The 26,946-nt window shown below is 37.1% G+C and overlaps 1 protein-coding gene across 6 annotated transcripts in view; it reads right to left on the minus strand.

Moving 5' to 3' along the window:
* The window catches only part of CADPS2 (calcium dependent secretion activator 2), a 274,255-nt gene that overhangs the window by 170,707 nt on the left and 76,602 nt on the right, over positions 1-26,946 (minus strand). For all 6 annotated transcript variants that reach the window (XM_056481832.1, XM_056481831.1, XM_056481828.1 and 3 more), the window contains exon 3: positions 15,815-16,147. In XM_056481832.1, the coding sequence (XP_056337807.1) occupies positions 15,815-16,147 (333 nt within the window). The remainder of the gene's footprint in view (positions 1-15,814; positions 16,148-26,946) is intronic.

The raw sequence follows: 26,946 nt of genomic DNA on the forward strand, positions 1-26,946 counted from the left end.
ACACAACTCTGCAAACCACAAATTTTAAAAACTCATTTCCTATATCCTGCTCTTCCAAACTCACTCCTTTTCCCAGGCAACATACACAAAGCCCAAAAAAAAAAAAAAATCACTAGTTTTGGCAAATATATGGAGAATTTTGTTTAGCATATGTGCAATAAAAAATCAATTGAAACATATGGGAAAGGATGTCGAGAGAGAAAATCTGTATGGCTGAAATAAAGAGGGAGAAAAGGCACCTACTTTCGAAATTATTTCTCTTGTAGAATGCATTAGACATGTTTTCAGCACATTTTATGACAAAACTCAGCAACCAAACTGAAACCATTTTTACTTTCAATTTGCCTTCAGCAAGTAGATTTATAAAAGCTGCACAGGTCCCAAACCCACATGAGGTGTTCAAACAGCTCCTCCCAATGCACCATCAGGCCTCACAGGCTTTTTGTATTGATTTTGCTCTAGCAGAGCACAAGATTGTCTCTCAGACAACTGGCCAAGCTGATCACTCAGTTTTCTGGCAATACAGAGCCCACAAATAGCTCAAACATATGCTAAAATTACTTTTAGTCAAAAGTCTTACTGACTGCTAATTTTTTTAACAGTTTTTTTTGGGGTGAGAGTAAGCAGCAGTTTTATAAACATATAAATATTGAAATTAGGATGGAAGGTCTTTGGATGAACAGAGAAAGCAATTAGCATATCACTCTCTGTAGTGTGTTGTTATTGTTAAAAACAAATAAAAATGCAGGTAAAGAGCAAGGTCAGTCAACAGTCAAATATTCTACACTAGTTTCAGCTGAAAAAAAAAAAATCCAATCAAATCAATGTTTTCAAAGACTGTGCCTGAGTACTTTCAGTACATGAGATATAGGACCTCAGTCAGAATTTTGGTACTACCTAAAAAGGTCAAAAAAATCATGTACAATCTCAGATAGTGAGATACTTTGTTCTCAGAAATATTTTTATAAAGTCTTAAACCAGTTTATTTGATTCCAATATTGATTTTTAAGATATTATTTGCACTAATTGCTTTTACTCAGTAATTAAAATTACTATATACTGATTCATAAAATATGGTTACCATAAAAATATTAAAAGCAACACAAAATCTGGAGTTATTATTAATTTTAAAAATAATTCAAATTTGCCAAAAAACAACACTGAAAACTATACAATTTTAAAACATAATTATATATATATATTTTTGTTTTGGTTTGGTTTGGTTTGGTTTTTTTTTGGTTTTTTTTTTTTTTTTTTGTTTTTGTTTTGTTTTTTTTTTTGTTGTTTTTTTGTTTTTTGTTTTTTTTTGTTGTTTTTTTTTTTTTTTTTTTTGTTTGTTTTTTCCCTGGATGGAACCTTAGGCAGTTTCCAAAATAATCAATCTGAGAATTTAATATGGCCTTTCCTTACATTCAAGTTTGGGAAAAAAAAATATATATGCAGTTTTGAGTTTTCAGTACTGGTTAAAATGCCTCTCATGATTCATTTTACTCAGGGACTTCCAACACCAAATCCCAAGTAAAACCTACAATAACACCTGAAAATAAACAGGAAAGGAAGTTCATATAATATTCAAGCTAGTCAAAATGTACACAATGGGAAGAGCTAACATAAATCCACTCCATTCAGTACATGTACATAGATCAAATTTTCACTGTACATTGCCAATACTGCAAATAATAAGACATCTGAAGAATTAAATACACATGTATTATTGAGGAAATCTCTATCAAGAAAGAATTTATTTAATAAAAATAATGTGATATAAATGATGTGCAGCTGTACAATGCAATTTCAGCCAATGACTGCTTCCCTACCAACCATCTTTCCTACTTGACTGCCATTAACCTTTCAGAAAAACTATTTGTGAAAAACCTTTTATTAACAGTGAACTTGATTAACCTTGCCAGTGTATGTCTCAAATGTCATGTGACATGCATCTTCTACTTAATATTACCATTACTAAAGAAAACTAAAAAATAAATTAACAGTTCAAAATTTATTCTAGACCAAATTAAAATGTAGTCTTCAATATTTTCTTGGATATTTTGATCTACAGAGTTGAATTGATATTTTTTGAACAGGACACTTGGAAAAGTAATGCAAATGCTCTTGCACAGTTAAGAATGAGGTTTTTGTTGGTGTATTTGGATTTGAACAGACCCCAGCACCATTACTGTCCATGTGGGCTGAAAAGAAATTAGAGTTTCCTAATCAGGACTTTCACTAATTTATGGGCATGAGCCTTTCCACAAAGAAACCATATAATTGCTCTGCATCAACTGCCCAATTAAAAAATTTTACACATTTTATTTTATAGGACTGTTGATGTTCTGATAACTTAAATTCTAAGATTTGAGAAGTGTTTCTTGTCTTGAAAAAATCATGACAAGTAAACAAAAAAAATATACAGAATTCAATAATGCACACATATCACTATTTTGCCTAAGCATTGGGATAATGAAGAAAGTCTGCTAAGACCTCATATTTACAAAGAAAATCACTACCTCCATACTGAGTCTGCTACTAGTTTTAACTCTGAGTTAACACAAAGATAAAAGATGATGCTTTATTTGGTTCACAGAAGCTGATAATCATGCAATGTGGGCATTCAGTGATAAAGATACTCTGACCTAGATACAGATATTTTAAATATTTATTTATTCACAGCCATCTGTTTAGGCAACAAGAGAAAAATCAGACAGCATGTACTGAGACACTCAATGGTCTTTAGCTAGTGATTCTGTAAGTATTACAGACTCTTTACTTAGCCTTGGAATCATTATAATACTTGGACATTACTACCAGCAGATTCTGAAAGGGGGAAAAAAGCCCAAATAGAAACAAAATCGAAAAAGAAAATGACAACATTAAACTCCCCCTAAATTTGGTCCCTATAGACCAAAACTGTTGATATAACAAAAGAGGTTATTTGGATAAATGCTGAGGCCTGGCTGTTCTCCAAATGAAACATCCTAAGGATGGTTGTGGAGCCTGAGGAAATGTGTAGCATGTTATAAGGCACACACAGAAAAAATCCTATTAATGTCAAATTATGTGCCTGCTCTCCAACAACTTGTCCCAACCTTTTTGGACCTCTGCCCTCATCACTTCCCATGACAAAAGGTTTGGGAAATTCTCCAAAAGTCATATACAGAAGCATTGCTTCCATTTTCAATCTCCTACAAATCATATCTCCTACATGAAATCATATCTTGTCACACTCCTGCCCATGCAGTTTTGGAGATCCCCTTCAGTTCCCTGCAGCTCAAGCAACATTAGAGTAGACACAACATTTTTATCTCATCTGTAAAGTCAGAGGTTTCCTTACACTGCCTTTTCCAGGACACAACATATTGAATAAACATGCAACAATTCTCCAAAACAGAGTGAGCCAGATAGAAACAACACTTAAATTCCCTAGGAACCAATCAAAAGGAAAACATATGAAACTTTTATCCAAAACCTTCTTTGAAAACATCAAGACTGCACCATAAGATTACTGCTACTTGGATATTTAAAACAGAGTTTGTCCTTCAGAAAAGTGTCATGGGGTGAGATAAGGAGTCAGACCACTGGGTGTCTAGAGCAGCACTGTTTTTGAATAAAAAACATAAATATTAAACTGCAGAATTAGATTTGATTAGAATCACAATAGGATTCAAATTAGTGAATCAGTAGGGGATTATAAAGGAGAAACAAGATGTTAGTACAGGTCAGAAGTGCCACTACACACAATTGAATTTTCTGCCTCTCTTTCTCTTGGCATTTGCAATGCAACAGATCAGTGGACTTCTTATTTGTTGAAACTACAATGTTTGGCCACCACTGCTAGACTGGATGAAAACACAAGGAAAGCACATTATGCTGTGACAGAAGGAAGGATAATAATGACAGGCTCTTACTATTTACATATTTAGTCACAATAAATACTATGAATACATCCTTCAGATAAATCCAGGACATGGATGCAAAGCATTTTTTTTTTTTTTTTTTATGAATAGAAATAGGAAAAATTAAGTCTGTAAAATACCATACTGTAAACATTTTTTATCCAACAGCATTTTGGTTTCCACATCTGCATACTGGACTTCAGGGATACCATCAAGACAGACTTTTCACACTCATCACAGTGCTGTCTTCTGCACTGTAAAGGTCAAACTCTTCAGTTGTTGCCAACTATGAAAATACCTTCCACTCCAACTTTGCCACCACAAAATTATTAATATGCACACATGAAATAGCTTAATTTTTACTAATTTTTTTCACTCAAGTCTTTGTCTTCTTATTTGCATGGGTGTTCTTCCTACAGCTAGGCAGGGCAAAAAGCTTCAGAGCTATTTAGAGAGCTTATTGAACCATCTAAATAAAGTATCTTTCAAGTCAGAAACGTGGGGTCCCTAGGTAATCAATGGAGAGATGGAAAAGCCTCCAGAGTTATTTAAAGTGCTTAAGCAGTTATCTGCACGCCTACATGGACACTGTGGAAGTCCCAGCTGCACTGGTAATCTCTGGTGAGTAAGATGATCAAAGAAATGGGCGTGTGTATTCCCTCTCTCACCTTCCCCCGGACCCTGCTGAAATAGATACTGGCTGTCACCTTAAATACAACTTAGTTTCAGGTTCTGCCTAGGGAATACCCTCCCACACCCACCCTAGGCAGGACATGATGGGCCTTAAATTAGTTATGACTCATATCCTGATCCTACTTAGAAAAAGTCTTCCACCCTCATCCTCTCCCACCACCTGCACAGAGATTACCATATCCAAGACAACCAGAAGATTAGCATGCAAACCTTGCTGGTATATGCATATTTATGTCCTAAAGTGGCTCACAGTGTTTTCAGTTTTCCTGAAGTCATCATTGCTCCATAAGGAAATCCCCTCTCCTTCTGCTTACCCTACTCACTCTCCAAAAATATCATGCAGAATATTTTCTTGCCTTATTAATCACTAGTGAGAATTTCTTTGGGGTGTTGAAACCAAAGGGAATATATACAATTAGGGCAATAAAAGTTAATGAGAATTGCGTTAAGTAAGCAAAAGCACCTTGAATGTCATGTCAATATCTTTTAAAATAATTAAATATTGTTGATTTACCTAGACAGAATTCAGGCTGACAACTTTCTGTAAATATGATGTGGAGAAGCTAGCTAGAAGATAGCAGAAATGGAATCCAATTTTCTCCCTTTCTGTTCTATTCTACAGCATAACCTGGAAAATATTCTGTATTTCCACCTGTTTCTAGGAGTCAGTGGTGGTGTGATGTATAGATACCCATCCACAAAATAAAAATCCCAAATAGTTGAGTAAGGACTGAAGAATATATTTAATCCAGAGGCAAACGTAAAAGAAGGCAAACTTCAAATTTGTATTGCACCATGAGAATTTTGCTACTTTTGAAGGTTCTGATCTGTGAAGTGAGGCCCAAAAGACAGTCTAGTTTAAAATCCTGTCCACAATCACACCTTTGCTTCCTGGTCACGCTGGATGTGCCATCCTGGGCCATCGTTGTTGTCAGTCCTACAGTCACCTTGGATGTCTGGTCATGTCACTGGTGCTTGCACAGGTTAAGGGGCAGTAGCTGGAAGGCTGAAAGGGCCTCAGGAATCTTTCTACCATCAGATTCAGGCTAGGAGCAGGTATAAAGGTGTGACCACCAGAGACAGGGTGAAGACAACAAATAACACTTTGCTTCGTCTTTCCTCTGGTCCCACCCCACGACCTGAGTGTCTAACATGCACTTTTCCCACAACAGACCTGACTCATCCTCCCCTGCAGCCAGGGTCCTGAACAAGTTTTCTAGAACTGCAGAGAGACAGGGATCCTTTCTCCTGCTGCTAGAAGTTACAAACTTCCAGCTTCTATTCTCCTGGAAACATGGAGATTGCTAACACCAAACGTGCGAAAACACCAGTTACAGAAAGTCTGCTATCCATCTTTAAGGCAAAATAGTTGTTCTAGTATAGTAAAAAAGGAATATCATTCAGAAGAGTTTCCCACAGGAGGCAAAGGTGTTTCAGGCAAGATTCTGCTGTCTCCAGCCTCCTGAGAAAAGGCACAGTACAATGAGAAGACTGCCAGATTGACTGGAACATGAGTTTATAGTGCTCCTAGGAATAAAACAAAGCTTCTCCAGAAATTGTATATACCTTGAGGCTCTCTCAGGCATGGGTCAGTACTGTTTTCCCTCATTTACAGGAAGTTTAAGTGTTCCCCCATTAAAAATACCTTGGCACTACATAACCAGTTAGGAAGACAGCTTATTCAGAGGTGCTACTGGGAGTGACTCTTCCCTTCCAGCGTTTGCAAAGGGATATTTCTCCTGCCACAGTCCCAGAGTGTTTCCATACACCTCCTTTCAACATCAGCTAGAAGCTGACATTTCTACCAAACATGTAGCCTCAATTTTATTTCAGAATTTTTCTGTTTACAGCTAAAATGTCTGGAAGTCAATTTATTTATTCATTATCTCAAGAAACAGATTCCTATAAGGAAAAAGTACAGATGAATCCTATTTTTACTCTTCTCTTACTTTTTCCCAGTAGGCTGTAAACTTTTAGTCTGAGGGTGACTTATTTTCTTTTAATCTCTACTCATGTTACTGACCAAGGTTATTTTAGTTGCCCTAAGAATTTTTATATAATGCCTATAGCACTAAAATGAAGATAATTCATCTACCTACAGAAGACCTAGAGAGAGAATCAGGCACTTCCTTGTAAACATTTCAGAAGTTTGAAATTATGAACATCTAATCACAAGTCAGACAGCTTTGGCACAGACACCAGACTGAATCTCAACAACTATCCTTGAAGCTTGTAATACAGAGTATGGGAATAAATGAAAGGGAAAGCAGCATCTCCCTGCATCATGGTTCTTCTGTTGAGAATCAATCCACTTTCAAGGTGAGAAGGTATCTGGGATAGACAGCCTGAAAGCTTAGAGACTGAGAGATTAGATCCTAGAGATCAGGATGCCCTCAGCAGAGGAGACAGCTGAAAAGGTGTCCTGAGAGTTCTCTCATTTTTAGGACAGGTACAAAAATATCTTCCTAGAGGACAAAAAATAAACACACAAATTACAGCTCATTCAAAGAGATCTGTAGATTTCTCAACCATTTTACTCTTGCATAGGGCAGTCCACCCTGTATTATGGAGCTGCTATTACATTTCTATTTAAAATATCACAGTATAGGAATGTTTGGAGGAGACCTCAGGAAATTATCTAGTCCAACCTCCCTGCCAAGGCAGGGTTAAACCTAAAGTGTCCAGATGGGACCTTTCTGAGCAGCCTTTTCCAATGGTCAAAGAAGTTCTTCCTGATACTGAGTTTACAGCCAAAATATGTATCTATCATATATATATATATATACACACATAAATATATATATATACACACATAAATACATAAATATATATATATATATATATATACACAGAGAGAGAGAGAAAGAGACAGCTCATTTCCACATTCACCTGCATCTTTCCTTATGCAGGATACAGGAACCCTTAAGGCCTTGGCCTGGCAGCTGGTTGCAAAGAAAATTCCTCTGAAGAAGCTAAGAGGATTCTCCTCAAAAACTCCTAAAAGGGGGAAAAAAGCAGCTAAGCTTCAGAACAAAAATTCACTACCAGTGAGCCAGAAAGGTACAGAAACAGGGTAATTAATTTCCTGTGGCTTTTCCATAGGAGTAGCCACACAATAACTGCTGAAGACTCCCCAGAATGAAAAATGCTGCAGAGAAACAAAGGATTGTCTAAGCAAAACTTCTTTACTTCAAATTAATAAAGAGGAAATTTATAATACTAACATGCCATAAGAAGAACAGGTGACAAATTCATGCTAAGGGTCATTAACTTATTCAGCTTGCTCACAGTGATTCATTCAAATGCACATATAAGCTAGCAGACACATTAATAAACTTAATCATCAGTCTGGAAATGTGGCTGTAAAAATAATTTGTTTTATATTCACCTACCTGAGAAAGAGAATCTCTCCTTAAAAAAGATTTTAAAATATATTAAAAAAAATTAATAATACAACAGCCTTTGTAGAAAAGATTTATTTTTATTCCTTAATACCAAAGTAGATAAATTTTATTCTCATCTGGTGATATAAAACATGATGAGTCAAATGCTCTGGTGATTTTAATATAAGTGCAAGTTAAATGCCGGATATATTTGGCTTTGAGTGTTCAGGCAAGCTTAACTCCCTTAACTCAAGCAAATGTCAAAACACCATTAATTACTTCATTAAAGCTCCAAAAGAGTATTTAGGGGAAGAAACACAGGCTAGGTAAAATTAAAAGCTTCAAAGGATCTCCTGTAACAAAGCCCAAACCAACTTCCTCATTTCTTTGTGCTAACACAGCCATTCTGCTGCTGTTCCTTCACTCACTGAATGCCAGAGACAGTCCTAGAAAACAGAGCAGCTTCAAAGAAAGACCTGCAGCCCAAACCCCAGTGTCTGTGATTTCATCCTCAGAGCAGGCATAAGACAGAGCAGGGAAGATGGGTGATTGACCCTCAGCTTCTCTCTGCTGATGCCTCTCATGGCAAGAGAGGTGATGCCCAGCAGAACAGGTCTATGAGGATGCCCACTCAGACAACAGAAGGAAATCTGCTAGCCTATGACTGCTGATACTCTCTCAGTCTACTAGAGACCCTAAATGTCCAGTTCCCTCATGCAGATACAAAACAGAAGCCAAATATGCATAAAGAGCTCGATGATAGAAAAATCCACATGTAAGTTTCATCTTAAAATTAAAAGTGCAAAACTATCCTTCAGAGTTTTTTTCTTAACGCTTATACTGGATAAATAAAAGCTTTGAATAATTTCATAGTTTTCAGAAGATCCACTTGCTCTTCTTTTAACTGTGTATGTCAAAGCAAATTTTCCTCATCCAATAGCTGAATAAGAAGTACCTCAAGTAGTGAAAATGTATTAATGCTGCCTACACAAAATTTCTCCCTGGTATTTTCTCAGTATTGCTTTAGCTACAAACAAAAATAATTCTAAGTATTTCTTTATGTAGTTTGCATGGCTTCTAAACATTGTTCAGATACTTAAACAAGCCAGATACTTAAGAATGGTAAAAAGGTAACTTGCTTTTCTGAGGATATTTTAATATTCTTCCCATCACTTTTTTATCATTAGAGTAAATGAGAACAAATCAACAACCTTTGGGCCAATTAGAGACTTTTTTTTGAAAGTAAACTCTGCCACTATAGAAAATAAATATTTTTACAGGAGCTAAAGCATTCTCCCTCCAGCCTATTTAGGTACCATCACTGCATGCTAACAGAACTGAAGCACCTGGGGTTACAAGACTTCCTTTTTCATCAGAACTCATGTTATTAAGCTGAAAATCCAAACTGGCCTGAGAAACACCATTCATTTTAGCTCTGAATTTCTCACAAGAAGATTACATAAGTAATCTTGGGAGGAATGGTTAAGGTTGCAGCACTATTCCTCCAAGACTGAAATTTTTTGTCTTGAGCAAGACCTTTCCAAACCTCTTGAATGGAGGTAAAATACCAATGAAGCACCTCAGAAAAAAAATTTAAGAAAATATAACTACTGAAATAATTTCATATTAAAATCCTATATGCATGTAATCAAGAGTGACATCTCATGAACAAAAGGCAACATCTAAAATCCTGTAGGAAATGATGATTTATTTCTTCATTGAAACATTTGGTTTGAATTATTCTGCTCAAAAACAGACTGGCCAATCTTTCTTTCCCTTGAAGAGGGTAAAATCAATCAGAAAGCAATTTGTTTTTGGGGGGAGAGGAGGACAGCATGGAGGAAGATATATTCTGGTATTTACAGGGACTAGAAACTAAAAGCAGATGTATGAATAAGCCTGAAGTGTGGTTATTGGAATTTTTCTGCTATAAAAGGCATGAAGCACTTTTCAGGTTGGAAGACACACAGGACAATTTTAAAGGACTGACCTGTTCTCTAAGAAAGGACATCACTATTATCCCATGGCAATGTGCATAAACTTTCTAGACTCCCATTTGCATGTAAAAATCCAGTCAATACTCGAATACTAACTATAACTCTACAGCCTCCCACAGTCCCCCAAAATCACTGCTTTTCTTCTCCCCAGCCATCTCTCATACCCTGCAGTCCTTTCTGCCCACTGAGAGGCCTGACAGCTTCTACCCTGACTCCTCCCTGTCTGCATCCACTCTGCAGTGTCTGCAAAAATGTCTTTTATCTAGAGAGCAAAATCCCTGCCCCATGCTGGGGCTGTGCATCAGCAGTAAACTCTCAGCAGGTAAGGCTCAAAAGTAGCAGATCTCCTGCATAAAGCAGTGACGAGAACAAAACTGCGGTGTGGGATTTTTTATTTTTTTTTAAAGGCCAATAGGAATATTTTGGGCCAGGTGAAAGGACATTTTGAGCTCTGTGGGATGTTTAAGGCATCAGTGGATGTCTTAGCTATCACCTGATGTTAACTTGAAAATACAGCAATGGACCTTGCCCATATTGTTCACAGGTCACTTTGTTGTACAGGGTATAACTGTGCATGAAGTAAGGAATGACAGGCATTGGTGACCACCAGAAATACACTGGCTTAACAGAAGCCCTGGTCACATTAGAGCATCTCACAGAGCCAGTGTCTTTTCTTGTGACTAAAAAACCTGCAGATATACATACTTACATGTTTTAGAATATACAGCCCATACAATTTTTTTTTCCCTGTGCCAGGCCTGAACTTAAAAAAAATAATTAATCCGTTTAAATTTTGGTCTGAAAACTAAGTGGAATCTTAGTACTTGTTTAATCACTTCAAGAAGATTATCAACACTACACTGAAACCTTCTGTACAAAGGCATTATTATTCTTTCTGCTTCATAAATTCACACCTGTCCTCATAACTTATACAGGGTATGAAAGTTTCTACAGAAAATATTCAGAAGTATGGGAAATTCTGTGATCTGTGAAATAACTGCACTATTTCTCATCATTTTACCAAGGAAAGGATCAGAACTAAAAACATACAAAAGTCACAAAGGCCTTGCTGCAAATTAAATTGCCCTTAACCTGACTTATTTCCAAAACTGCATAATTAACTGTGCCTCAGAAAAGTGCTGGGTGAAAGACTCCAATTGTATTCAGCACCATAAGCAGACCAGTCAGAAGTTCTTGGCAGAAACTACTCTTAGAATTAAAAATAAAGATATTTATTTTGGAAGATACAATATAAGCCATCATTCTCAATATTAGACACTTATACAAGGATTTATATCTTGCAAAAGCTAAAGATAATCAAGGATCAGACACAATAAAAGGATTTTAAGCAGATAATTATATCTTGTAGCAAAGTACCATCTAAAGCTATTTCCAAAAGAATTAGTTTGTGGTTGATTCCCAGAACTGTCAAGATGAAAACACTTAGCAAAAAATAATTCTTAAAAACTGTTACATTAAACTAAAAGTTATTTATTGCTTGTTAGAAAACAAGAATATGATTTGCATTCTTTCATTATGAAAAGTATTGTTCCCTCCTCTGGGCACTCAAGAAGGCCAAAAAAGGCAACCCTATAAAAGGCACTGATACCTTAAGTTTTAGCTTTTACATTTTTAAGATTCTGTACTGCATTGGTGTGTGACTCTGAACTGCACATAAAGTGTTAGCAAGTTCTCCTCACAGTTCAGTTAGACAAAACAATCCTTTTCCAGCCTGAGAACCAAGGACACTGCTGCAGCTTTGGGCCCAAAAAGTGTAAACACTGAATTGAGGAGAGCAAACTGGCTTCATAACCTGAAGCTGTAATTGGACAATTAACCCAAACATGTAAATGGACCAAAACTTATAAAAGTGTGAAAACTCATGACCTGTTGTCCATCTTGGGTCCATCTTGTACTGCCCAAGTGTATCCTTTGAAGGCCTTTTAATAAAATACCTGTTTTATTCCTTTAGCACTGTCTAGCCTCTGCTCCAGGTAGCCTCTTTAGGCATCAGCACTTTCAAAATAAAATAAACTCCTGTGTGGAGTTACAATTCAGCTGACAAAGAAATTCTGCTGAAGCAGAATAATAGTGTATGACCACAAATCAGTTTGAGTTGGACTTCCAGTTCGACTTACTGAAAAGTTATCTTCTAACAGAAAATAATAATAACCAAAAAAAAGTATCATTCTTGAGCTCTCAAATAAATTGAAACAGTTTGGCCAAGCATCTAAAATGCAAGTCAAGGAGCACATTAGATCCCAGCTAATTTGCAATCATTTCTTTATCATATAACACAGCTTGAGGCAACATAATGTAGATAAGAATCAGGTGAAAGTCTTAACATTTACAACACTGAACCTTTTAATTACAAAGAGATGGGGTGGTTGACAGCAGTTTCTGGCCTTTCTCTAATTGTGAAGTTGAAAACAAGATCACATAAGTCTTCAGCATCCCAATGTGATCTTGTTAATGCTCACTGCCTAAGTACAAGCTAAGGCATTTAGCCTATGTTAAAAGATAGTGAAAAAAAGTTATTCTTCAAAGAAAAATGCATAAAATTCCCATAGCTATGTGGACTCTGTTTGAGAGTGTCAGAGAGCTGATCTATTATTACTCACGTTATTTCTGATTAGGTTTTTCTGCTGGTTGAACGAACACTGGTTCTCCCTGCTATCACATGAAGGATGGAGAATGGCAATCACTGTGGACCCACAGGAGCCCACACCCCAGCAGAACTGTCTGCTGGGCTGGGATATCAAGACTCCAATGGTTTAAGAGTGGAAGGGAATGCTCCATTTAGACCAGGCTGGGGAGCAGAAGCCACTGAAATCCAATGAAAAGTTTCTAAATGCTGAGGAAGTCACAAGGAGGAGGCTGGCAGACAATACCTCTTATGGTTATACAGAGCACCCTTGTCTGATTAGCAGCCCTGCAGGAGCAGGATAATTTACTCTTATCATCAACATTGTAAGACATTTTTCTCTTTCCTATTTCCAAAGGACTGGAAGGTATAAAAAATGGGGGAAAGGAAAAAGAGTTTTCTGCACAAATTATAACTGGACAGATTTGCTTTTAAGGGCAGCTGTTTCTCAGAGCTGGAAAATATACAAAATTTCATATATCTGATCCTCTGCTAGAAGCACAGGCTAGAAGCCAAACTAATCAAAAGCTCTATCAAAAATACAATTTTAACATCTATTTGGACTTGGACTTTATCTCACTGCTCCCAGACACTATTGATTATCATTATCTTCATGTCTCTAGTATTCTAAACAGCAGCAGCAAAGGGAAATGAAAGTGAGCATTTCCATACAAAGACAGATAGAGGCTTCTAGGGCACAATGAAAACTGCTGGTGCTGACTGAAATCCGAGTCGAACTTCATCTCATCTTCTATAAATACACTGTCAATAGAAGGGAATAAGATACAGCCTAAACTAAAATATTATTAAAATTATAATGAGAAATAAGGGATTTCACCAAAGAAGAAAAGATATTACATTATCAGAGACTGGTTGCTGTCTACACTGCACTTTTTGGCAAGGCTAGGTATGATTGTTGTCATTTTCTTTGCAACAGACTTCTTCTCATAACTTTGGTCTATTATATGCTTGACTGGACCACAGGAGCAGGATATGAAAACTGTTGTTGGTAGGAACTCTGTTGGAGTACATAATAAAAGTTTTTGCTTTAGCAAAGTAACCTCCTCTTTGCCTCAGAAAACTAAAATCTGCACAAAGCTAGAACCCCAAGCAAGGGTATAGCTTCTCCATTCTTTCCAGCTTGAAGTACATAGATGCTCATGAATCTGCTCCTGAAGAGGTAGATTATTTTAATCACTTCCCATCCTCCAATACTTATATGAATCTGTGTACTTCAGTGACCGGCACAGAGATTTTACAACCTTCAGTGCTCAAAAGCAGGAAGAGCAAGAGAAATGCCTTCTCTTAATTCCACTGAGTCATTTTTGCACACTTCAGGGTGGTCAATCTTTCTCCCTTATTACACACAACAAGTTTATTTTCTCTTTAATTTGCAAGCAAAAAAATAAGAAAATACAACCATTCCATGCTCACTATTCTACCAAGTTAGAAGACAAAAATTAGCCACTGGGATGTTTCAGTCTCTCTATGGGTGATGGAACAAGAATTTAAGACAGAAAATTGTTGATATTTGCCAAACAGTTTTGGTCCATCAAATTTTATACACATACCAACCAAAATAAAGAGACCTTCAAGTATACAGATACAATAACCTAGTGGATGTATGACCAAAACCACTTCTAGACTAAAAGAACAATTTTCTTGTTTAATTGTTCAAAGTTCTACAGATCACACTTATTTTGTTTTCCTCTAGCCCAGTGCAAACTCACAGCAGATTTTGATCACACACAGAAATGTACAAAGCAAGACTTAGCAATCCCCAGACACCAGAGGTGAGAGGAATCCATATTGAGTTTCTACTATAAGTAACAAGTTATATACTTGGAAAACACAGTGGTTTTTTCATGTTTTCAGATAATGGAACAGGTTGCCCAGAAGGTTTGCACAGTGTGTCTCCACTGTTGGAAGTTTTAAGACCTGCCTGGTGAAACCCTCAGTAACCTGGTCTCACAGCTGACCCTGCTTTTAAAGCTGACCCTGCCTTGAGCAGGAGGCTGGACTGAAGGACCTCCTGATGGCTTATCCAAACTTATGCCTCCCATGCCTCTATGTTCTATTGTATATAAAACCCTCACAAAATTAAGCAGAATGATTATCCCAGATTTCAATGCTTCCTCATCTTATTACCAACCCACATGTCCCAGAGGCTCAGTGATAGACATGAATGTGAATTTAGAGGCAAAAGGAAAAAAGAGGGGCCAAATAGGAAAAAAAAATAAGAAGGAATAATTTCTCTTTCTTTTAATTCAAAACACTGCTCATAATTTGATTCAGCAGAAGTGTGATGCACTGCAGATGTTTCAATCATGTACATGATTTCATGCTACACTAATACATATAATTTGTTCCTATATTAAGATGGCCTGTAACTACAAACCAGCCTTCAGCATACATGAAAAACATTTTAGCTGTAATCTGGTTGAGTATTTATAGACAGAGTAAGAAGTTGTGTGATCTCAGTTTAAATGTTTCATCTATGCTGCTTGGTTGTGAGACTTGCAAAAATACCTTATTTTTCTTCAGGTTTTTCCTCCATAAGTAACTGTTAATTTACACTATGAACACTGGTTAATAAAATAATTTTACATTCCAACTATATTACTGATTAGTGAGAGCTTATACACATAAATCTAAATATGGCTGTTGAATGGACTGTCTTGGCCTCAGTAATCTACAGGAAAAATCATTTATCCAACAAAACAACAATGCAGAAATGTGAAAATTAGCTTTGTAGAGGATGTTTAAATTGAAGCACATTTAGTTCTAACAAATGAACCTTCTTAGGCACTGGATATCCAATAGGAGCCTGAATCACCTGAATATCTATTTATAGGCAGCAAATTTCTTTTAAAGATTAACACACAGGCTCAGAAATGTAGGTGCATGCATATGTAATTTTTCAGAGGGTATGCAGATGTACAGAGCACAGCACATTCCTCAGAATCCCTCAAACTGTGTGGGGTGTGACACTGCTAAAGGAGACCCCTCTAGCCTAAGCACCACACACTCTGCATACCTTTATACAAGTGCTCAGCAGCAATCAGATCATGCAAAGATCCCTTGCTGAGCAGTCTCATCTCCTTGGACTGCAGAGATGTACCTAAAACTGAAGGATTCTACACACAGGGTGGAAGCTGGCAGAGGGGAGACATTGTGGACACAACACATGACACCAATACTTACTTGGCAGGCATTATAAATCAACTGGTGCTCCAATTTTTTGATCCCTAGAATCTGCTGAAACATTTCATAAAGCTGCTCCTTGCTCAGAATCAGCTCTGATACAGCACTTAGGGCCATTCTATTTGGCTGTTTGCAAAAGTCCTCTTCTCCCCTGTATATGGCATCGTATTTGGCTAGCCAAGAACTCAACACTGTCTCTTTGCTTAGCCCATCAATTTCCGGCAAACTTCGGACTCTTTTTTCTATGTTTTTCTTAAAAACATCTCTAAAGTCACTTGCAGAACATCCTCCACTGTGGACCATTCTTGCAACCCGGTCACTCTTGAGAAATACCTTTAAAAGTAAAAGAGAAAAAAAGAAACAGAAACAGTTAGGCATGGACACAAATACAAAAGAATCCCTATATAAAGGAACACAGTCTAGTACTTTGCTACTACACAAGTCAGCTTTATATGAAAGTTATACAAGCCAAATTTGTCCTGTTTTCCATAAAGAAACAAGTGACCATGTTGAAACCAGGTTTCTGCACTAAATACTTAAACTACGTAGTTTTAAAAAAATTTGTGAATAAATTCATAATAGCTAGATTAGATGAACTTTGAATTAACAGCAGCTAATTTAAAATTTACTCACAATGAGACAGAAATCCAGGAGGAAAAAAAAAGCACAAAGGAAAAAAAACCAAAAAACTAAAGAAACACCACAATCAATATTAATAATTAACAATTAAAATCACCAAAGACCAACATAAAAAGCCCCTCCCCACTAGTCATACTCTAAGATATGACAAGGCAAATTACAACATTAAACCAATTAAATCAGTTCCAGCATTCTGTAAAATCTTTCCAATGTCTAAGAATGGTTGTTTCCATCTCTTCTTTTAGAAGGGCCTTGGCAAAGTCAATCTTTCCAGGACTCTACGTGGCCTGCATGTAGCTCATTTATAGTACCAAGGCTCATGAAACTGTTTCTCTGCAAGATGCAACCAACAAAAATCTGAGAGTGCAGCACAGTCAGCTGTGCAAGCAATGGATGTGTGCCTGGGGTAGGGTTTGAACTACATCATGCCATTGAAAGGATAACTCTTGTAGTGCATTTTAAAATGTGGTTAGCTATAAAATGTATTTTTCAAAAGATATCCTAATTGATATTGTACAGAAATGCTGCGGATTAAACCTAAAAGTATTTGCCCAAAGAGATTATTTAAAAAACCCCATCACCAATAAATGCTAATCACATTATGCTCCAGCTCTACCATGATACATTTCCTTTTATGTAAACAGAAGTATCTAAGGTTAAATGCCTACCCATAATGAGACCTGATATAGTTACTGGCAATTAATGTTTATATTAAATTCCTCAAAAGGCCACACATATATTGAATCTCATTTCAAAACAACTAGTAGTCAGAAATTCCATTCAGCAGTAAAACTTATCAAAACAAACAGGTGCAAGGATATTAAGGCTTTCCTTTTTTTAACAGTCTGCAAATTCAAATGATACATTCCTCTAATAGCTTCACAAGTAAAACACATGACTTCAAACTTATTTCAGCTACTTCATACTGTTCATAAACAATATTTAACCTTCCATCACATGAGTCTACATAGCCAATGAGAGATGCAGAAGACAGTGAGAAATCAAGAATATTTATAGACACTTCCCACCCAAAATCTCATATTCTTGCAAGATCACATAATCAATGTATTGCTAATATAACGGGATAAGTCTTGTGGGGAAAAAAAAAAACAAAAAACAAAAAACAAAAAAAAAAAACAAACAAACAAAAAAAAAAAAAACCACAAGAAAAAGCCAACCAACTCCAAACCTGCAAAATAGATTCTGTAACAGCACAGTAATAGGTGTGATGGATGCACTAAGCCACGTGGCCAAACAAGCAGCAGTTTGGTACCAGCTCCAACAGAGGTCATGGCCTGTGCCACAGCTTGGCCACAAACTCCTCTATGTGTTCTCTGAAAGCCCAAAAAGGAGCAGAGTGACTCAAGTGAGCACCAGTGCATGTGACCTGGGAGCACTGATCAGGCAGTTCACACATGAATGGCTTTTCCAAGACCTGTTTATGAAGGAACAAAGAGGCTGTGGGTACAAGAAGGTTCATGCATGCCTCTCCCACTGCAGGAAATTTTACTGAAAGCCAACCACTGTGTTCCATATATATGAGAGATGAAGTGAGTTTTCTTTGTGCCCTCCCAGCTAAACAGCCTGGCTGTATCCCAGTGATCTTCCCTTGAGCCTCTCAAGGCTGAGACTTTTTACAATGGCAGATCTTTGGTAAGTGACCGACATTGTGTGTAACCTTTTAATATGAAACTTTGGCCTTGGTAGCTTTATTTATGCATTTGTAGTTTTGAATCAACTGTTCAACTGTGCCACAGAGTAGCAGAGTAAACATTGACATTGAACCTTGTTAAGCTGCATTTTCACAACACCATATTAAAAATGCTTTTGCTAATATCTTTCATAAGGCTTTTTAAAGAAATCTAAACCACCCATTCATAACAAGGTGAAATACACACCACAGCCATTGCACAGAGGACCTTAACTGGTCACCCAGGAGTTCTTCCTCCTATTACTATGATTACTCGTATGCCATTCTGAATGAAGAATAAAACAATTCTTTCTTCCAGACTACTAATCAAAGCTGTAACAGGCATCTGATGCAGACCATAAGAAATGCTCCATTACCTACACTAAGCATTCATAACTGATTGCATCAACGGCTCCAAATGATGCTGCACATTATTTTACCTGTGAAAGTACATTATGTCCTTCTAATAAGGACTATGCAGGTCTCTGTGGACCTCCTGAAGCTTGCTAAGGAGCTGCAAGAACTACAGTGTGGCCATTGGGCTAGCACCACCAATCCAAACACATTCTTTAATGGTGACACTCTTCCAAAGACTCCACCAGAGGCTGACACTATTGTAAATGTATTTTTGCATGAGGGCCAAACATTGCCCTCCTACAGCTGCACAAAGACTGAACCAGAGTTCACCACCTAGATCTCCAGTGTGTTTACTCAGGACAATGTACTGCAGCTGATGTTTGAGGCATCCTTAAAACACATTAATGTTAGAACAGAAAGAAGACTGTCCTGTAAGGGCTACAGATATTTCTCTTTGGAGATTTTTTTCAGAAGCACCCTATCACCCAGACACAGACAGAGAGCAACATTTTGTTATTAAGGATGTGTTCTTGTTTTAAAGGAATTTTCTTCTTCTTCTTCTTTAAGCTTACCAGAAGCAAAGCAGGGACTGTATTAAGATTAATGGCAACTATGTAATATTAAAATTTGTCACTTAAAAAATAAAAAGGAACAGAAGTACCTCTTTGATAAGGACTGAACAAGGGCAAAAAGGACTTTGATGGAAGTCCAAGGAATATTCAAGTCTATGAAAGCTTTTCAGGTTTCTGATATATTTTTCTGATGTGTTCTGTACTCAAGTTCCTGCTGTGTTTTGTACAATTACCAGAACTCTTGAGTTTGTGACACATTGAGTATTTTTTTAAAAAAAGACAGCAATTTTCAGGGCTAAACTGAGCTCTAAAATTTCTGCAAAAGACAGAAAATACTCTCCCTGCAAACTAAAAGGAATTGAAATAAGTTTCTTATTTAAAAATTGGATGTGTCATGCATCATCATGTTGTGCTAGAAGCATTACTTGAGGCAAAACAAAGCATGTGCAATATTAATAGCCCCTATGCAGATACTGCAGCAGCTCTTCAAAGCTTCTCATACCACAACTCATTAGCAACACTTGTCACTGTCAAGAGATGTCACCAACCTGCTCCACAGGAACACAAAGTATTCCACTTTCAGTCATTAATGTGAGCAATGTTCTTTGGACCAGCTCTCACAGCCCTCAGTAGTTCTACTCTAGACTAAAACCACACAAAGGCTTATTCCTAGTAGTAATTAATATATACCATGACCAGCACTGCCTGCTGCTATACCTTGGAGCTGAGAAAAAAACATTTTTTCAGATATGATGTTCTCACTGCACTTACAGTGGTCTTGAAAGAAAGACAAACAGAAAAACCACCAAAAAAATTAAATTGATGTTTAGATTAGTTCAACGAAGCACATTACAAGAACAAGATCATTTTGGGTTAAAAATAAATGTTTAATATAGTAGCATCATACATCCAAGAGGAATATTAATTACTTTTATGCTCCTTGAATAAAATTACTGTATTGGCCACTGAAATAGCATTTATATCAAAGAAGACATTAATAGTTATCAATGTATTTTAATAGCTACTTCTAATAACGCTTGGCTGCTGAAGATGAGTGGAAATTGAGCTAGTTAATGAGATTTGCTCAGTATTTTGAAATCAGAAGCACTTTTCACATTTTTAGAAAAAAAAAAAAAATTAGGCATTGCTTGCCGGTCTTCTTCCTCCCTTGTTCTCTTTCATGCCCTAGAAATATCCTCTGGGCACTATTTTGATTTTTTTTTACAATGAAATGATCAGAGTTAAAGGATCCTATTTTTAAATCTATGTGAGTCTTCAGAACACAGTCCTCATCTTCAGGTAAAAGCAAAAGATATTGATATTTTAAGAAATCACACTTATAAACTCTGATTACTCTACTTCAAAATTTCCATAATTATTTTATTAATGAAAGGTTATGTCCCTTAGAAGTATCATATACAGTCCTCCTTAATTTTGAGTAGCTGAGAAATCTGAAATAAATAAAAAAAAATCTTTAATTCTGGCTAACAGTGAGGTTGTGGTTCTTTGTTTTTAAAACCTCTCTAAAGTAGAACATTACATTAAGGTGAAAAAAGGAAATAAAATTTAAAGTAATAAATCATCATAATCCAAAGAAACATAATCATTTAATATTTTTCCCCTTTTTGTTTTTTAAATATATCTACTAGCCTTCGTGAGCACATTAAGCTATAATTGCTTCTTATTAAGATTAATGGTTCAAAAACTATCACAGGTTGAAATTTTCAGGTGATTTACTTTGCTTTCTTCAGCTCTCTGGGGCACTACAGTTTCACAGTGGACATTTACTACAACTTAGCAACCAGCTAACTGCAAAAAAAAACCCACCAAAACTCAAACTCTTGAAAATTAAAATGTGTGCTACTGCCCCAGAGGTACATGACTGTAAGTGTACTACACAACACAGTGCACTGGGATGTGTTGTTTGCCAGCTGTTTCAAAATGCACAAGCAATAGCCAATGTCTCCCCAAACTGCTGTTCCTGATGGCAGCACATTTCAGAGTCATGTTCTGCAACGTTCGTGCCTTGGGCATAAGAACAAACAGAGGTATAGTGACAATCACCATAAAAATCCACAAAACTCTTCCACCCAGGAGCAGTGCTTTCTCCTGGATTAATTTATTAAAGTTAACCAGCTACCCTTTTGAAACAAGCACATTTTTCCTTCTTTCACAGGTGACAACAGCAACAGTAGTTTTTGCACCTAGTGTGACACAGTGTGTGGATTGCTGCCTACATGAGCATGGGTGTGATTATTTTTGCTGTGCCTCCACTTGGAACAGGCATTGTGACCTTCACTTTAACAGTAGTGTCCCCTCTGACCAAACCCCATTGCTCAGGATGAAGCATGTTGAGGGGTTTTGTGCATCATGGTACTGGCCCTCAGGTGGTACCAGGATCCTGCAGAAGATTTTCTCCAAATACCACCTGGATGTATTCCCTCCTGAGTGACTTTGCTCACACAGGCAGTGGATGTTCACATAACCTTAGATCTCTGCAGGCTGATCCACAGCCACGTATTCAACTCTAGCAGCCAAAAAGATGCAAATCTTCCCCAAAGATTATGCTAAGAATGCTCAGGCTAGACCCTGCATGAGGGTAATTACAAGCAAGCAATTTCCAAAATGACTTCTCATCTTCCAGTTGTCTACGTCAGGGAGAAATTAGCTGATAAATAGGTAAAAAACCAGCAGAAATAGATCTGCATATTTAAAAATGTTGTGATGCTTAGTTTGTTGAAACATAAGAAGCAGGGAGCTGATAAAAGAAATTTTTATAATTCTTTGTCCATTAATGGCATGGAAAAACCGATATGCTGCTTTGGAGAAAACACTATTCCTTCTGCATATTGCTTTTCCCCTGGCTAGGAGACTGTACAAATGCTGTAGGCAATGCCATGAAGTCTGAAATCACACCTATATGGTCAACTCATCATTCCCATTTAATTGTGGAAATAATGCATATGTCACTGGAGACTGAGCAAGTTCCATACAGCCTTTTCTATCCATTAACTCTCTGTAGATGTTTCTCAGGAGCTTTAGATATAAAACAGACCACACACAGTGGATCTAGAATAAATCATGTAGTTCAATAGTTTCACAGCAGAAATGGTACTTCAGCTGCCAGGGGAAGAAGTTAATTAGCATCACAGCAAGAAAAACCCAACTCCATGCTAGACATGAGATATTTTCAATATAATTTTAATATATTGACTGATACAGACCATGAGCACAAGAAGTACTTTACAAATCTTTATATTGAGCAACACAAAATTCCAAAGGAAGGGAGAAGAGTTTTATGCTTTGACAAACACATTTGTTTGCTTGCAAGTTGAATGCAGGGCTTGTCTTGTCACCAAGCCAGGTAAGTCACCAGCAACCTATTCTTCTGCTATTTTCCCAATTTATTCAAGAAATGGCAATAAAAGCAATCATGAAACTGCTTCAGCAGGGAAATACAAAGCAGAGTTCTTCCTTGACCATATTAGGAATCTTTTCCTCCACTGAGTAGGATTTCAACATGCTCACTGTTCTTGGTTATATCCATCACCATCTGATGCCACAAAGAAGTGATTTGCAAAATCTCTTTTTGCCAAGGTGCATTTTCTTGGTTAGTAAAGTGAAATTTAAGGAAGGCATTAGGAGCTGATCAGCACATTGCTTCCAGAGTTTTTCCTCTTCATAAGAGAGCTAGCAGCTTGCTCTCCAGTATGCTGATTCTGCCTGACCAGAACTCCTTCCTTTGGTGACCACTGGAAATTTCCAGGTCATGAGAATTTCAAAGGGTCTATTTTAAATAGTGTAAGATTGAAAAAGGCTGTTAAATTGAATATATAACACAGTGATGTCACCTCACAATTGGTCCCTATTTTCCAGCAAATTCCAGAAGGAAAGTGTCCTGAGTATGAGGGAAGAAGACGAAGGACAACAAAAGATGACAAAAATAATAAAGCAGAAAGAAAAAACCAAATATTGAGAAAAAAAAAAAAAAAGAGTTTGAAAAGGAAACATATTTACATAGAAATAATGAGTAGCAAACTGAATCTTGCTAAAAAGGATTAGGAAAAAAACCATTTACTTAGCATATTTATCTATTTCACAATCAACAGATGATGACTAGTTTATGCAAAGCTACCTCTGATATCTGAAAAATGAGAAAAACACACACCTGCTTAAAAACAGTAACTCATATCTTCATTTGCCTAAAAACCTTCTCAGTTCTCTGCCTTCTTGGTGTTTACTGAGTGCTGTACAATTCACAAGTAGTCCCAGCACTTCATCTCTTATGATAAGGCTACCTCTGAGGCTACAATGTTACTAAATATAAAATCCAATTTCTTGCCTTATCTGTGAGAAAAATTGCAGCAAATGGCAAAATGCAATAAAGAAGGGAAAACAGTCCTTCACTTCTCTAAATTCTTCTCTGGAGTCACTTGTGGTTCTAATTTTTATTCCACTTGACTGAAAGTGGAAGTTAAGTGACAGTTTTCATCATTGGCATTGCACTGGGTTCATTTTGTCAGAGATGAAGAGAATTGGTTATTTCACTTCCCTGTTGCCATTAATGTGTTTCTGCATTAACCATTTTCACCTGAGTATAGACTAATAGCTTTTAGTTCAAATGAGCATTCTACTGTAACTCTAATTTTAAACATAATACCAGGCACTCTATAGTCAGAGCAGGTCTGCTGAGATCCTTTCAGTCCCTAACACCCACCACCACCCTAAATACTTTCAAGAAGAGTGAGGACACTATTTCAGAACATATATCATTTTACTGATCAATGCCACTTTTTCATTTCCAGTTTATATATTCTGCCACTGCAGCTGAATATTCAAAAAGGACATGAGCAAATAGAAATTGGGCTGAAGCCACCTGAAATGTTGTCTCATAACATTATTTTTTTCCTGTTTTAGCAACTGAAGAAGTGCCAGCAAACTGACAACTTAAGCAAATAACCTGCCACTTTCTTTCCCTGTACTAATTAGTTTTAGTGGCTTATTTTTTTGGTGGAGTAGAAAGGGCATTCTTGGGTGGGGAGAAAGGTTAAAGCACTGACTTCACTCTTTGGCCTAAGGAAACTGGAAAAGAACTGACACATTGTGAATACTGCAAAACTTGGGTAGTCACTGAAAACAAGGACCAGAGTAGATCCTCTTAAGCCTTTGAAGGCTTAGTGGTGATGTCCTGTCTATCAATGTGGCACCTTTCCCCTACTGTGATTGCCAGGATTTGGGCAAAAACAGACATATGGGAAAATGCAGCCACTTTCCATCTAAGAAAAAATTTCTTTTGCATCCTATGAAGGGTGGCATCATTTTAACAGTATTCTTGGGAATTAGATGTAGTGTGCAGGAGTGGCAGAGAAAAAGACCAACGAGAAAGAACCACAGCTGTGTACTTCACACCCCAAAGCCAAGTAGAAAAGGCTGCTTGCACCTACTGCCTCCTGTCTGACCCAACAGCTGCTAGGATAGCTCACTACAACTTCTAAAAAATAATTCCATCATTACTAAAATAAGAGAAGTAACAATAAATAGGCTGCAAATAGGCTGAAAAGGATAAAAGGTGACAACTGCCACAGGTATCTAGAACTGCTTGACTGGAGTCAAGTAAATAGAGGCAAACTAGGAGATTAAAGGAGTACAAACTGTCCTACAACTCATGTTTAGCTCTGCAATTCACCTGTTTTGACCCTTTTCCATATGCTGGGCTAGAGTATACTGCCCCAGAGGACAACCCAGATCTCCCAGTGCAGGCTCTGCTGTGAAGGAGAGGAACCTCTCTTGCCACAATGAGGACAGAGAAGCTTGCAAGGATTCCTTGTACAGACTGTTCTACAAGACATCCCGTGGCACAAATGCCTTCCAGAAGTTCTAAACAGTCACAACAGAAGATTTTGGGCCATTTGGGGAGAAACAGGATGAAGCAACAGTTTAGTTTAACTGCAAGCTGATGTGATGGATAATACTAGTTATGTGATGATAATGTATTTGGTGTTACAATAAACTGCTTCCTTGCCTCTCCTAAAAGATAATCTGTACTTCAAAATGTTTCTGTTTTAAGAAGAAGCTAAGAACAATGGAATGTAAGTGCAAATACCAACAGGGACAATGCATCATGAAAATGGGAGTGCTTGGGGAATTTTTTTAATGTCTCTGCACTTAGAATGAATTATTATTTTTGTGGACATTTCTCAACATCAACCATCTCATCACTCATTTCTATTCCAGTAAGTTATAAAGGATATTCAGGGCTGGCAGCACTAAGCCATTGGCATGTTGGATTTAGCTGCTAACTGTAGTTTCACAAATATTTTTATTCCAATTCAACTTTCTTACAAAACTGGCCTTTATCATAAATATATTTCTCTCTCCCTCTTTAGTAAGAGCAATCTTTCTGTGTCAAAAAACAACAATACATTTTCCTTGATTAATTTTTCACAAGGGTGATCGATTCATGGTGTCTGCAGGAAAGTTATAATATGCAAAAAAAGCTTCAAAATGCATTCTAAATTTTAAACCCTTCCTTAGATTTAATAATCACCCACTGGCTGCACTTCAGACAGCAATGCTTCAATGGGAAGATTAATGAACAGTTGGTCTGCAGTTTAATCCCTCTAGATTTTAGCATGCAGAATGCAAACTTTTACAAGCTGGACTATTTTTATGCATTCCAATTATATGTCAAGGTCCAAATAGCTTTAATGGTAACTTTGAGGCTTCTTAGTCATAGTTTGATCTCCCTTTAGAGTACTTAAGTTTTATAAAATATTAATTCACAACACTTCAGTCTTCTCTACACCATTTTAAAGATTACCTTTTAAGATATCATCTCAAGTCATAAACACCTTCAATTTCTTGCTTATTCATTTATTTTACACAAGAATCAACTGTTTGACTTCCTAGTAGTATTCTATGGCAAAGATTTAACTTTCTTTTGCTCTAAAATTTAACTTAAAACACAAAAAGTGAACAGTGAGTTCCTCTCCACAGCCACACCAGCCAGTTATTGCCCCTACCTCTGACAGGAACAGCTGCTGCCTGTCCAGTTCTGCTGCCCCTGACCTCCTTGGTGTCCATACTGCTCAGGTAAAGCCTGAAGTCCAGAAGAATGGTAAGGTGAGGTAAGAAAACTTGCACCCGGGCTGGGACAATGGGGAAAACACTGTCCATATGCCTTTATCCTCCTCCCTCAGCATCTCCACAACCATGCCCTTCCTTTCCTGGGCTGCCAGAGGGGAGTGCTGATAACAGCAGAACAACCCATGAAACTTCCTTTGCAATTAATGGGGCAGTCTGAAATTATTGCAGTCAGAGGAACCTCCTGCCTGTGGTGGTATACCAAGGGACAAAAGCTTAGTTATCTATCCAGTTATCTAATTCAAGATCTACAGTGTTTTGCTGGACAGTTACACATATAAGTAAGAAAAAGAAATCTTCACAGAGCTCTTATAATTGAGCTGAAAGAAACCCTAAAGTCCTGAACTTTTTTGCTTCACAGCTCACTGCAACAAGTACAGTGTGGAGACCTGAGGATGAAAAAAGAAATAAAAAAAACATTACCACCATGATGTTGAAAAGTTCTCCTTCTCCTGTTGTGCCCAGTCTGATTTCTAATTCACCCTAACAAGACTGCACCTCTTCCTCTTTTATGGGCACCAGTTTCAATAAATTAGAAAGGTACAGGAGTGTATGCTTATTTTTTAGCTTTGTCTCTTAAGTGACATTAGCACCTGTATTCCAAAATGTTTTCAAGCTAAGCCAATCAAGAGCTCTGGCAAGAAATGCAAATGGCTTACAAGTCAAATGTAATAAGCAAACAAACATTACCCTCCTGCTGTAAAAACAACTCTACTTACACCAAGATAAAG

This window comes from Oenanthe melanoleuca, chromosome 1A (genome assembly GCF_029582105.1).
Source record: "Oenanthe melanoleuca isolate GR-GAL-2019-014 chromosome 1A, OMel1.0, whole genome shotgun sequence".
Taxonomy (NCBI): Eukaryota; Metazoa; Chordata; class Aves; order Passeriformes; family Muscicapidae; genus Oenanthe; species Oenanthe melanoleuca.